Source organism: Danio rerio, chromosome 10 (assembly GCF_052040795.2).
Source record: "Danio rerio strain M-AB ecotype USA chromosome 10, GRCz13ab, whole genome shotgun sequence".
Taxonomy (NCBI): Eukaryota; Metazoa; Chordata; class Actinopteri; order Cypriniformes; family Danionidae; genus Danio; species Danio rerio.
Window position 1 is genome coordinate 8,289,059 of NC_141030.1, and position 14,157 is coordinate 8,303,215.

General features: G+C 36.3%; 2 protein-coding genes across 8 annotated transcripts in view; both read right to left on the minus strand.

Annotated features, from left to right (window-relative positions):
* Positions 1-965: 965 nt before the first annotated feature.
* ewsr1a (EWS RNA-binding protein 1a) lies at positions 966-11,911 on the minus strand. Its single transcript, NM_001115138.2, is given in 17 exon segments — positions 966-1,551; positions 1,634-1,868; positions 1,953-2,047; positions 2,137-2,278; positions 2,359-2,478; positions 2,552-2,681; positions 3,709-3,824; positions 3,900-3,911; positions 4,559-4,596; positions 7,609-7,699; positions 7,702-7,797; positions 7,875-8,188; positions 8,940-9,141; positions 9,673-9,811; positions 9,910-9,964; positions 11,124-11,160; positions 11,870-11,911. Coding segments are annotated over 17 exon segments (1,878 nt in total). The 5' UTR covers positions 11,886-11,911; the 3' UTR covers positions 966-1,511.
* A 568-nt stretch (positions 11,912-12,479) lies between these two features.
* The window catches only part of atp6v0a2a (ATPase H+ transporting V0 subunit a2a), a 44,597-nt gene continuing 42,919 nt past the window's right edge, over positions 12,480-14,157 (minus strand). For all 7 annotated transcript variants that reach the window (XR_015500757.1, XR_015500758.1, XR_015500756.1 and 4 more), the window contains one exon: positions 12,480-13,106. Coding sequence is in view for 4 of the 7 variants with exons in the window: in XM_087270110.1 (XP_087126236.1) it covers positions 13,004-13,106 (103 nt within the window). In the remaining 3 variants the exon portion in view is untranslated. The remainder of the gene's footprint in view (positions 13,107-14,157) is intronic.

Genomic DNA, 14,157 nt, shown 5'->3' on the forward strand with positions numbered 1-14,157 from the left:
CAAGATGACGCCATGATGAACAGGTCATCATCAGATAGTGTTTATTACTCTCCATAGTGCTGCTTTGCCTATTTTTGCGCAATACCTTTTAAAAGATGGTTCCATTAAGTACTAGAAGTTATCTAACAGTGCTAAACGAGGTAATACTTTCCCAAAAATTACATTCCCATATAGGTTGTGACATGAAATAAGAAACACAGACAAAATATTGTTCAAAACACCATAAAGGATCCCATATAACTCTGTATATGTGACTCTGTTTATGAGCCCTGGAGTCATTTAAGAGCACACTGTAAATAACATAACATGTACACTGTGGTTGTTATTCAGTAGTTCTCACTTTCGACCTAGCTCAAGTCGAATAACAGCAAACCTTTGTTTTTATGGAAGCCATTTCTGCTAATAAGGCCTCAGTAAGCATATTTCTCTTCAGAGTCGGTCACAATGACAAAACCAAGGGTGTCCAAACTCTGTACTGGAAGGCCTGGTAAGTTTAGTTTCAATCCCAACCATGCACATATAGGCTAGCAAATCAAGCTAAAAACATCCGTGCAGGTATGTTGAGGCAAGTTTAGAGCTAAAATCTACAGGACACCGGCCCTCCGTTATTTTTGCAGAACATTAACATTCCCATCCTTAAAGTTATTTTTTTTTTTTTACTAATCTCAGTATCATGGTTGTTTATCGGTATCCTGGCACAAAAATATCCTACATAAAATAACCATCAGGAATGTTGCTTTTTGGAGTTAACATTAAACTGCCTGGGGAAATAATGCCAATGTACATCAAATTATTCATTAAAAAATAAATAAATAAAAATGTAACCATACCTAAACGCATATTTGGTTCAACAAGCTTTCACTAATGTTAATGTTAAGGACCTGGTTTATAGCTTCATAAGATACGTGTAGCCACATTAGCGATTGAAAAACTCAACTTTAGAAGCTCAAACACAGCCACAAAGCTTTTGTTCAGAAATTTATTCGAGCTTGACTCTTAACACTGTGAAATGACACAGGGGGCCGAAACACATCAGTTATGTACATTATTCAGTCACACGGTTCGGGTAAAGCAATGACAGTAAATGATGAAAACAAATACATGGCATAAGTACTTTTCAACAGCCATGTACCCAAAACAAAATCCTACAAAATGGTTTTTATGGTATTTTTATTCCACATTTCCACACATGAACGCAGAGCAAAACATGAGGGTTATTGGGAACTTAAAAATACCCTCACATTTCCACAAATACATTTCTGACAAATCCAAATGGCACACCAAACACCCTGCATTTACATGTGCACCTGGTTTCATGGACACTTCTTGACCAGGAAAGCGAGGACAAAACACAAAACTTAAAAAAATAAAATATAACCTTCACTGAAGACTAACGGCAAAGCATTAACGAGTTCCATACTAACTACTCATAAATATGGAAATGCAACTTTAAAACCATGTGAGAAATTAACAATGGGGCAGGAAGAACACGTTGACCAGCGAGGCATCAATTAATACGGCCGCTCTCTACGGTCCTGGCGGTGGTCTCCCCTGCAAAATAATTAAAAGATTCAATTTAATATGTTCCGTTTCATGGCTTTAACACCATCACAGAGACGAGCTTAATACTCACTTCATATCCATTTTCCCCGGTGGTCCCATTCCTCGGCCCCTTCGGCCCATGTCATCCATTGGAGGGCCTCCACGACCCCTTCCTCCAAAGCCCCCTCTGTCCATACCACGTCCTCTGAAGCCTCCACGGTCCACACCTCTGCCTCCACGGAAGCCTCCGGGTCCCCCTGGTCCTCCGCGATCCATACCACGACCACCACGCATCCCACCAGGACCACCACGACCGCGATCACCACCTGAATCACATAGGATTCATTAAATATTAGCAATGCAAACACTTTAAGCACCTCTAAGAGCTTTACATGAATATAAAAAGTAACCTGGAGGGAAGGGAGGAGGTCCGAAGCCTTCAGGTTTGGGTGCCTTGCACTGATTACACTCCATTCTCCAGGCAAAGTTTTGGTTTCCACATCCACTAAAAAAAAAAAAAGAAGTAAATCCTCATTGAACAGGCTCTGGGCAATTAATTGTACTCTGATCAAGCATCACTAGTGTAATACATACGCATTTGGACACTGCCAGTCTCCTGCCCTCTGCTGCATGTTTCCTCCAGTAGGTCCTCCACGACCCATTCCCCTGGGACCCCCACGTGGCATAAACCCTCCACGATCACCACCTCTTCCCATTCCACCACGACCCATCATTCCTGGAGAGAGAGAGATGATTTATATTGAAACTGCTATGAAATTAAATGGCTGCATCTAAAACTTGAATGCAGCAGGTAACCTCCTCGTCCCATCATGCCACCGCGGTCTCCTCTCATTGGCATACCCCCGCGCATCATACCCATCATGGGCTTGCGTCTGGCCATTGACACCTTCAGCTTCTTCCCCTGGAAATCTTTTCCTAAAGAACAAACATTCATGTTGAGGGCTCATTTCATTCCTTTGAGGACTGATTTTGGTTCAGATCAACGCACCATCAAACCACTCGACTGCTGCTTTAGCAGATGGAGGCTCCTCGTAGGATAAGGTGGCATCGCCTTTAGGTTTGCCAGTATCTTTATCGGTGTATATGTTGACAGCAGGCAGGCCTGTTCGTTTGTTGATCTAAAATACAAAAAATAAAATAAACACCACCATTCAGTCAAGCATCAAGAAATCAATGGTAAATAAAGGACTGTTACTTGTTTTAGTTTGAGTAAACAAATGTGGTAGACAAATGTGTGTCCCTAGACCACAACACTTAGGTGTCAATTTTTAGGAATCTAGGTTAATGCATAATCAGAAATTTAAATTCCCACTTGTGCCCATTTTGTCAGGATAAGATGTTTGACAGATTAAGTTATTTGAAAATCTGAATCCAAATACTGAAAAATCACATTTAAAATCTGAACAGCAAGCTGCATCTAGTTCTGTCTGAACCAAAGATCTGCATATTACACCCAATGAATGATGCCTGACTGAAGATCCGAGCATGAGGATGCATCTTTCTAGGTGTCAGTATTATCATTCCACAAAGGAAACTCAAACAAGTGTTGCACTCATAAAAAGGGATTTGTTTGTAGAAATATGGAAAACCAATATAATTTGAATTTTTTTTAAATTAAATATATATAAATTAGCTGATTCACAGCAACTCGGATCGCACTTTTACCCATGTCGATTCTACACAGTGAACCAGGTGAACTGCCAACCTAAGTCCAATAAAAGGTGACATGTGGAACACTACAAACAAACTAGCCTGACATATGCTTACTTTCAGCCCAATGGCTCACCATCAGCTTGATGTGTTCCAGCCCTAAAGATGTCAAATTGAACTTCTCTGCGATGCCTATTACTCATAACAAATCGAGTATGATATATTTACATGGAGCATGATTGTTAACATTCAAACTATTTTTGGTCATTTAAAAAAAATATACCCATGAAATTGATTTTTGGTCCAGGACCACAAATAAGACAAGCCTGCCCAACACAAAGTTCACTAAACATAACAGCCAATCAGTTCTCACTGACAGCAATTCAGCACACAGTCAGCCAAACAGTCTAGCTCAAGATTAACTAAACTCAAAGACCCAACTAAGAGCTGTCAGCTTGGTGTCAGGGCTTTTTTCAGGAAAAAAAAGATAAGTACCCTAATGATGCCGCTGTGCTTGAAAAAGTCAGCGACTTCCTCCAACGTAGCATTCTCAGTCAGTCCTGTGATGTAGATAGTGCTGTTTTCAGAGTCATCTTGCTCCTCTGGGGCTCCTAAGGAGAAAACAGGAGGTACAATCAAGAAATGTATAAAAATGAACAGTGTCAAAAAACAAAGTGTAAACCTACCCATTTCACCATCTGTTCCAGATTTTTATCAAGCAGGACACCAAAAGAAAAAGAAAGGGGAAACAAGTTAGTTTACAAGCAGAGCTTCAAGCACCTGACAACATTATACTAGCATTTCTGCCCCGGCACATTTGCTCTGAGCATTCAAAGACATAAGTCAAAATACCCTTGTGCTTATTGACCCATAAATAGTTTGATTGTTAAAGTATTAAGATGAGATTTATTTGAAAGCTATTTAGATTTTTTTTTAAACTCCAGTGTGCCTTAAAGTAGAATGTTATATTTATGGAAAAAAACAAACCCTTGAAAATACAAGGACCCAAATTGGACTCCATACCTGATATCATATGAAATTGAAAAATGTAGTAAACACTGAAAAGGTAAAATCATCTACATGGCTGGGTCGGCCAATTACCATTAACTCCTAAATATGAGAGCAAAAGTAACCTTTGACTGGAGTCCACACTCAGGATTTTTAACCAATAAAAATAGGACTGAACCATTCCTATACAACCAATGACAAAATGTTGAAAACTCTTAAAATTCTAGCCGGCAGTGTATTGTTTTGCAAGGCATTATTTTTATTTTCTCTTTGGGAAAAACACCAATAAAAGGTGGAGAATTCTAGTGTATAGTCTTGTGATTCTAATTAAACTTACCACCAGGCTTACTGAAGCCACCTCTGTCTCCAGCGATGCTGGGGGGGAATAAGCGAAGATATGAAGGCGATATCCCTTAAAACAGCCACTTCGGTACCACAAAAGGGGTAATGGGGGTATTTGCACAGTTCTAACTGACTCTTAACCTTCAACAAGTTTCCCTTATATAAAAAACAAGATTTCTGAGAATAACACTTTGTTAGGGTGATGTAGCATTACAATGTCTCTGCCCTCATCCTGACTTCATTGATTTACAATTTAATGACATTAGTGGCTGAACATTATTGGGGTTGTATGAAGCACAAGTAAGGGATGATCTTTATTACCATTGTAGGTGGAAAACCCCAGAAATGTGTACACTGACATTGAGAGGTAATTGTTTCAGATGCAGCCTTGCTACCATCTTTACATGACACCAAAAAAGATTAAAGAGAAGTAAAAAGAGTATTTAAAATGCCAGCTAATGACAAGAGAACCTTCCCTTATGGATTTATATATTTGTTGGTGGCAAATGTTCCAACTGGTCTAGAGGTAGCCTGTGTATGGATGCATCTGAAACAATCTGCTTACATGAATCTTGTACATGCATTTTAGTTAAATAAAAGAAGCAGATAAACTATAACACCATTTTTCTCTTTACAGAAATGATGCTGATTAAAGAAATTATACAACACAAAAGGGCTATCAAAACATCTTTGTATAAAGAGTAAACTTGTATGTTCAGATAATTATTACAACTTTTCTTTGGTTGTAAAACATGACTCTCATTCCTGTTGGAAAAACTCATTTGGAACACCTCTTGTCACGACCAACTTTAGGTCCCCATTTCAAAAGGCTGCCGGCCCAGACTCAGAACTGAGTAGCGGTACTGTAAAAGTATTGATGTGTTTACATGGCTCTCACTTTGTTACCTGTAGCGTATAAATGCGACAAAGCATGTTAAAGAAAAAGTTATATGATGCACAAGACAATTGCAATCCAAATGTGTAACAAAGAAAACATACCCTTACTTTAATAGGGAAAATGAATGCAGTGTATTTTCAAGAGTACTTTAAAAACCCAAATGCTATTTATGTTTAATGCAATGTAAATTTATCAATGTATCAAAAAAAATGTTATATTTAAATAGTTATTTAAAAGCACAGAGGAATTGGGACATGCTCTAGAAAATGATTAAGTAATTAAAAAACAAGGGTATTTTGTAAGTTAAGCATCACTGCATTCACTTTCATATTTGTTTTGCATTAGTGTCCTGCTTTTGGTAGCATTGAAAGAAGTCTTTGGGAACCAATATTTGATTGTAAAACTCTTTACTTAATGCAAACCAGAATTATAGAACAACATTTTAAAAACCACAGTAGGTAAAAGTTTTATTCTAGTGAATTTTACCCATTTTAACATGTTTTCTGAAAATATCCCTAATTTTCACTTGGCCCTTTATCAAGAACAATAACTGTGAACTTTAACTACAATAGTATCCACACTTAAGGCTTGATCACATCTTGTTTACAGGGTTCCCACTTTAAAACAAATACCAATTTCCCTTATTTTCCTTGTATAAAGCTGAATTTCCATGACATGTAGTGAACAAAACAGGTCGATGATGTGCTTATACATCAACTTTACAATTATAATAACACTAAAACGTTTTTTTTTAAGGATGCATATCATTTTGCAGGGCATTAACACCTACTATGAGAACAATTGATAATTTACCAGATTTTGGCTGTGAAATACTCCTCCTTTAATATCTGATGTAAAACCTAGTGACTAAAACTGACTAAAGTGACTGTCAGTTTATGAGCATGAAAAAGAAAATGGAGTTAAAAAATATGGCCCAACCAAGTAATCATAAAAATGGGCATGAAACGAAACTTTTAACGTACAGGACAGACCATTTCAAATTGTATTACCCATGGGAACCCAGTGTTTATTGTCAGTACACTGTAGTTTTGTAGTTTCCTTTTTTAAAGGTTTAAGCACTCTCATGTCATTTTTGCAATAGATGTGGTCTTAGGGGCCATTTTTACAGAATGCATTTTGCATCTAAAACGTATGTGCAGCCCTCAGGGAATTATTATTTTTAAAGAGCTAGGTGTGATAATTGAAGAAATGTTACACTATTTAGGGTATGCACACAAAGCTACCATGAGCACCTCGTTTGCAATGTTGCCATCAAATAAAAATCAGTCAAGCCAACAGAAGCTTGCCCTGCCTTCAAGTAGTTCTGACCAGTCCAATAGCTTAAACCTGACCAGTGTATGAAGTTGCATGTAAAAGCTGAAACTTTTATAGAAACAGTGTCTTAAAAACATGACACTCATGCAAGGCAAGATGAGTAATGGTCACTCAAGCGCAATGAAAAAGTAGCCCATTGTTATGGAAAAATGCATTGTGTGAATGGCCCCCTACATTGGCCAGGCTTTAGGAGTCATTTTAATTGAGTAAACTGAATTAAATCTCTACCTGAAAGCATGTTATTTGCAGATAGATCTACAGGAACCTGCTTATATTAATGAATGCACCTTTTTTGATTAATCCTAAATGTTTAATAAATATTTTTAGGACCATTTAGAAGACCGATCTTTAAAATTCTGACTTGATGATGCTTAATCATCTTCTTCCTAGTCTACAATCTTAACTCCATTTAATTTATAATCTCTCAGATTATGATAAAATGCATAAAAGAGATTGAATTTATATTTTTTCCCAAAGCACATTCTCATTCATCTTACCTTAGGAAACAATGAGGCAAAGCTGAGAGCAGCACCACTTCAGGATTAAGTCAATTTAACTTTTTAAAACTTAAAAAAAATTATAGTGGTTTTCAAATAATTTGGGGAGAAAAAGCTATAATATTTGAGACGAAATGTCCAAACTGTGTTTGAGATGTCAAAATACAGTATATAATTCAAGCTCTGGCTCCAAAACTATAAAGTTACATTTAAATTTTAAAATAAAGAGTGGCTCTCAGCCCTGTGTGGCCTCTTTCAGCTCCTGTCTGAGGGAAAAAGAAGTAGTGAGATGAGAACCTATGAATGCACACTTACCCCATGCCTCCACGGCTCATGCCCCCTCGCATGCCACCACCTCCTCGCATCATTCCCCGGTCAAACCCACCCCGGCCGCGCCCGCGGTTCTCCCCCCTCCCATGCCTCGGCCCTCTCCAGGGCCCCCATATCCTCCAGATTCAGGGCCAGAATAGCCACCTCCATTCTGATGGTCTGGTCTGTAACTACCTGTAAAAGAATCAAGTGTCACTGACATTTTTGCATTTGAACACAAGTCTCCGATTAGCCACCTCCAGCAGACTTACCATACTGGTTTGGTGGTTTATAGTCTGATTGGCCATAACCTCCTCCAGTACTGCCCTGCTGTCCATACTGACTGGCAGAAGGCTGTCCATAAGATCCAGAAGGCGGAGCATAGCTGGAAGGCGGAGCCTGCTGCTGCTGGGGAGGAGTTTGTTGATATCCTCCCTGCTGGCTATAGGAGCTCTGCTGTCCGTAGCCTCCTTGCTGGCCCTGGTATCCTCCCTGCTGCTGCTGAGAATAAGTGCTTTGCTGAGGCTGCTGGGAGTACGAGCTCTGCTCATATCCGGCAGGCTGCTGGCTCCCAGAACTGTAACTGCTGAAAGAGAAAAGAAAGCATTAGTGAAAAATCAAATGCACACTGATGAGTAGTATACATTAACTGATATTTGTATTATACTTGTTTCATGAATTATGCTGTTGTGGTAATTCTTTATCTGCTATAGTAACAACTATGGTAATAAACAAATGATACAGTACTATATTATACAGTACAAATACTGTAGTTTTCTTCAAATATAGGGCATATTATACTGCATAGTTTACTGTAGTAAAAACTGAAGTATATGACAGCATTTATTACAATTTACACTATTAATATAAATATGTACATGTACACATACACACTATTGTAGTTTATAATACTGTATGTATGCATGTATTATACATACACAGTATTATAAACTACAATAGCAGGAATCAAACCAAATTATTTACTAAAAATTACTAGTGTCTTTTTTCATGTGGGTGATAGGGTAAGGTTCTAGTTGGTTTGTAAAGTAAAAATTAAGATATAAAATACTATGTCTGACAAGGAAACTTAGCTACTCACATTCCTATAAAGTCAAAAGGTTTAAGTTTTTTTAGATTATGCTAATGTGAACAACTATATATGGTTTATTTTGACACTATATTTAATATGGAATAAATATCTAAATGTATTTAATACTGGAAATATCTAGTTTTAAAACATTTTTAGCAAGGCAAGTAAAAATCTTTATCACTTGCCCAACAGTGCCAGAAAAAAAAAAAAAAGACATTAGCTCCAAGCACTGGAATTAGACCAATACCTGGGAGGTGCAGCAGCAGCAGGCTGTTGTCCATATCCAGGATATGCAGACTGGGTTCCATAGCTGGCCTGCCCACCATAAGAGGTCTGAGTGTTGCTGGTTGACGAGGCAGCAGCTGTGGAGGAATCATAGCTGCTGCTTCCATAACCTTGCACTGGTTGAGTATAGCCTTGCGGTGTGGCTGAAGCAGCATTATAACTACCTACAAAGGGTAAATACGAAGGCCTCAGCTAACAAATGCTTGGGAATGTTGAACATACAGTGCTCAGCATAATTTAGTACAGCCCATTTTGAAAATTAATATTTTTTAATCCATTTCTCAGTGAATATAGGCAATGTAATACTATATTTTAATAAATAATATTTAGTCACCAAACATATTTAGAAATAGAAAGATAATACAATAAAACGAAATCTTTAAAATTTTTTGCTTCTCTTAATTTGTCCTCTTTTTTAAATTTGTATTTAATATTTTTCTATAACATAAATTTGGGTGTACTAGTTTTTGGAGCATTACCGCTAATTATTTTGTTAGATAAGCTCCAGATTTGGCTTCAGTACTGACCAATCTAATGTATATGCACAAATATAAATAAAATGAATGAATGAAATATAATATTGTATAGCTTCCTATTAAAAAAATGAATGTAAAAGATTGAAGGGGGTGTACTTATATATGCTGAGCACTGTGGTTTGATGGAGGATAAGAATGAACAAGAAAAAATTAACACACCGCTGGCTGGTGGCTGCTGTCCATAGGAAGACCCATATGGCTGTTGGCCATAACTGCTTGAAGAACCACTGGTCTGAGAGTAGGTTGAGTCAGCCGGTTGGCTATATGAACCATAGCCTTGCTGTTGACCATACGACTGCTAAACAACAAAAAGCACATACAACAAGTCATATACAACATGTCGATTAATGGTTTATTTCATAGAAGACAAAGCAAAAGTCTAAATTGAGAGTCTACCTGGGTGCCCTGTCCATATCCCGGTTGAGAGGGCTGGGCCGGATAGGAGCCGTACCTGATAACAAAGAATTTCCAAACGTTTATAGTAATAGGACACACACACACACAAATACATTCAGGGCTGCCACATCTTTTAAGCCAATTACCTGCCTGGTGAAAGCGGTGGTTCTTTTTTCTCAAAATGTGGACCTTTTTTGCAGTTATATGCATCATTTTCTATTTATTAGGAGTATTGCATTTTAGGCAGTATATTTAGTTGGATTAGCTTCTCACATTTTAAATGTACCAAAACAATCCTTAAGATTAAAAAAAGAAAATATGAATTAATACATTACATCATATATACCATTTGAAATAAATAGGAATCTGTTAAATTTTTTTAATTAAAAACTGTAGCCTATTGTAAATTATTAGGCAAATAAACTGGCCAGCACATTCAACTTTTTGACTATTCTAATAATAAAATTTAAAAACATAACATTAAAAGAGCTTCATAATTTTTATAAGCTCTCTTGTAAAAAAAAGTACATTTGATTGAGAATTCATGGATAACAATAGCCCAAGATTTAGAATAAAAGTTACTTGTAAAATGTTTTCTCTGTTAAACAATAATACATTAGCGAAAGACAACTTCACTTAGGCTACATCCGATATCATGTTTTTTTTGCACAGCTAAACCTTGGACACATGAAAAATAATAGTTTGCATTGAACAAAACTGATTAGATTTAGTCACACAGATTGGACGGTCAACCGAAAATTTGGCTTTGTTTTAAAGCCTTTTTCGATGGGTTATTTTCACAATGTACAATGGTGTAGCAGTCAAAAAAGGACAAATGAGCTCATGTATGGGACAAATTCTGGACCTTTGTCATTGAGGGTTGGGCCATTTGAACCACCCGAAACCAACCCTGCTTACAGGCCTGTATTTTTACTAACATTTCACCGATCAACACTGGTCTTAAGGGAGTATTTTAAGTGAATATTTTTTGGTTTTCATTTGTCCAGGACTCTATATAGTACACTATATTTAAACAGTTGTTATAATCAATTTATTATCTCATAATTAAGTTTTTGTTCATTCAAACATTTTTAAACCAATCTTTTATAAAGGCTGCAATAGCAAGAACAAAATATATACTAGATACTATAAACATTTCTTAGGTTAATAACCTAAGTTAGGTTAAGAATCAAGAAACAGTGAACTATACATACCCCTGCTGGCTTCCAGCCTGTCCGTAACTGTTGTAATCTGGAAGTAAAAAAAAAAAAACATTTAGGAAAAAAAGCAAAAATTAAAACTGCATTTACAGAACTCTGATTATATTTGTTCACCAAAAATTGGGAAAATAACGTTACAACCATTAAAAGGAGCATGCAACGTTATTGGAAGATAAGGGAAGGGGTTTCAATGAGCTGACACAAATGAACTAAACTAACGTACAGGACCGTGAAAAGTCGAGCTTTTGATAAATATAAGTGCAAGACAGATGTTGAAACAGATTTATTATTGTGATTAACTTTTGGAGGATTAAGAGTAATATCGGATTATTTTGATACAACACATACGAGCTCGAATGCTAACACCAGTTAGCCCGCCTCTTATCTCAGGCGTTGCCAAGCAACTGACAGACACGTGTAAATATGTACTAAAATATAATTAGCTCATTCTTAAAGCAATTATTGAAAATGTGTGTGGTTTTGTTTTATGCAAGCATTACCGAGCAAAATGTAAAATGCCGCATTTTTACGTCCCCTCCCCCATTTCCACACGCAGTAAGACCGAACCGGCTCGAACCACACCGGCATAATACACACATTTAACTGATTATCTCGTTTTGTGGAACACAACTTAATCTGCGTTAACTGTAACCGTCGACAAAAATAACACTCATTACTAATCTAAAAATCTTCAATTCACAAGGTACAACAGGGCACAAAAGATTTTACATTGATCTTACCTGCAGCAGACGCCATTTCGTGTGCCTTCTGAAGCGGAAAGTGCGCATGCGTGGATGACGTTCATCAGCCGGTACCTACTCATCGAGCGGGGATGGATATTTATTACAAACGGTATAATTTCATAAATATATTTGGAATAAAATGCTAAATTAATGTATGAACGTTAAAGTTAATTCAGTTTGTTCAATAAAGGTCATAATGAAGAAATAAATCTTAATTTACCGATGATCATATGTGTTAATGGTTTCGCCCTAAGAGTCTGAAATGACCTACTTAAAAGATTCAGTTCAATAAAGAAAAGATAAGAAAGACAATAATTATGTGTGAATTTATATAAAAGAAATGTTTTTTATCACTGAGTCACGACACAATAATTTTTTTATAATAATATCTTGTTTATAAGCGGTTGAAACACAAATGTAAATTTACAAGAATGTGGATGAAAAAAAAACTGCAAACAAAATAATAAATCCATATGTTGACGTATTAAACCATAAACACATGTATTGGAAAAACAGAAATGTATCATGTAATAAGAATATTGTCTTATAACTAATTCTGGACAAAAAATGCTATCCCGCAAACCTGCTTTGCACGCTAAATGCTGTAAAATTATACTTTAATATAACATTGAAAATTATAATTGTTATTTGGCATTGTTCTCAGCACAGTGCAGTATCGCCTACACCATAATTTACCTGCAAATGTTCTTCTATGTTTAAGACCTAACTAAAGCAAGCAAAAGTACGTTTCAGTGTAGTAGCATTACAAAACTGTACATTGAAAAATATTTATGGCACTTTGAAAATCGATATGACAGCAAATGCTTAAGATAATGCAATTACAAATACAAGTCATATCTCTTGAGATTAATATAACAGGACTTTGTTGACACTCCTTAAATGAAAGCTGATGGTGGAGCCACAGATGATAATCCAGCACCAGAAACATCTGATATGAACTGGTACAAATAACACCGTAGCCTGCTGTTCTGACTGTGACCGTGTTTCACAGGGCAGTGCAAAAATGCTTGTTTTTATCTTCCCTTTACAGCTGCTGAAATTGTCCAATGCCCAAAGGTCAACAGGTCACGATAAGCTATGATGTCCTGTTCAGAAACTGGTGGGTTTCGATCAGAGTAACCCATCCTGTTCGAAGACTGAGGGTAACAGGGAGAAGTCAAAGGGGGCGAATTTGACTCCTGCTCCACTGTAGAATTTGTTCTGAAATTCCACCCTACAAAACAAAGCCAAGTCAGAATTATGGGGGAAAATAGGATTAAACAGGCAACTGTTTCTATATATTACATATTTGTTGACCTTTTTAACCTTTTATTGTAGCTTCAGCCCTGTTTACCCCTGTTATTATGATGCATTTTGTTCAATCAGATTGCAAGTAGACAAGAGAGACATGCAAAACTATACAGAGAGCAGTAAGTTTAGTTTGTTTTTCGATAACCACAAAACACTGTCGGGTTGTGTTATAATGAAGACAAAACAAATGTTTGTTGCCTTTAAATCAAACATTGGATTTCAGAAGAATGAATTAGGGCAGTAGCTGGTTAATAATCTGGTTATTATCACTATTACAACCTATACATTTCCAGAACATTCCCTACAGGATATTTTTAGTTTTTATTTTTTTCAAATTGAACATTCCAATGGAAATAAATGAATATAATACAGTATTTAGCTTGTTGTTGATATCCATTTTTATAATTTTTTAAAAATGTCTGTAAAGTACAGTACATTCTTGTTAAAAATAACTTGTTTAACTGATTGAAAGAAATGTCAAATCTGGGCACAGAAATCAAATAAATCTTTATAATCACACTAACTGACAAAAATCATAGGTAATAATAATTAATACGATGGTCCTTAAATTACTTTTTAACTAGACAATGAAAAAAACAAGAAATGGTTTGTTAAGTTCTGATTATTAAGGTATGACATTCTACTAACCGTAATATTACCCTAGCATTAGGACAATGTAAAATAACATCATTGAAGCATAATTATAATGTTCTACAATTTAAAAACTATCCCTTAAAATAAAAATAATAATTTTGTTAAATAATAACTCCCCCTCTCTCATGCAATGACATCTCATCTCTTCACTGAAACATTTACAGTGGTTTCACCCATATATACATCATAATAGGCAAGGAAAGACTATTTTAACTTCCATTTCAAGACTTTAAAAAGGAGTAAAGGGCACTTTTATACACCCGGCTAAATAAGGCGCAAGGCGTGTGTGGCGCCATTTGTTGCTATTTTCAGACCAGCGC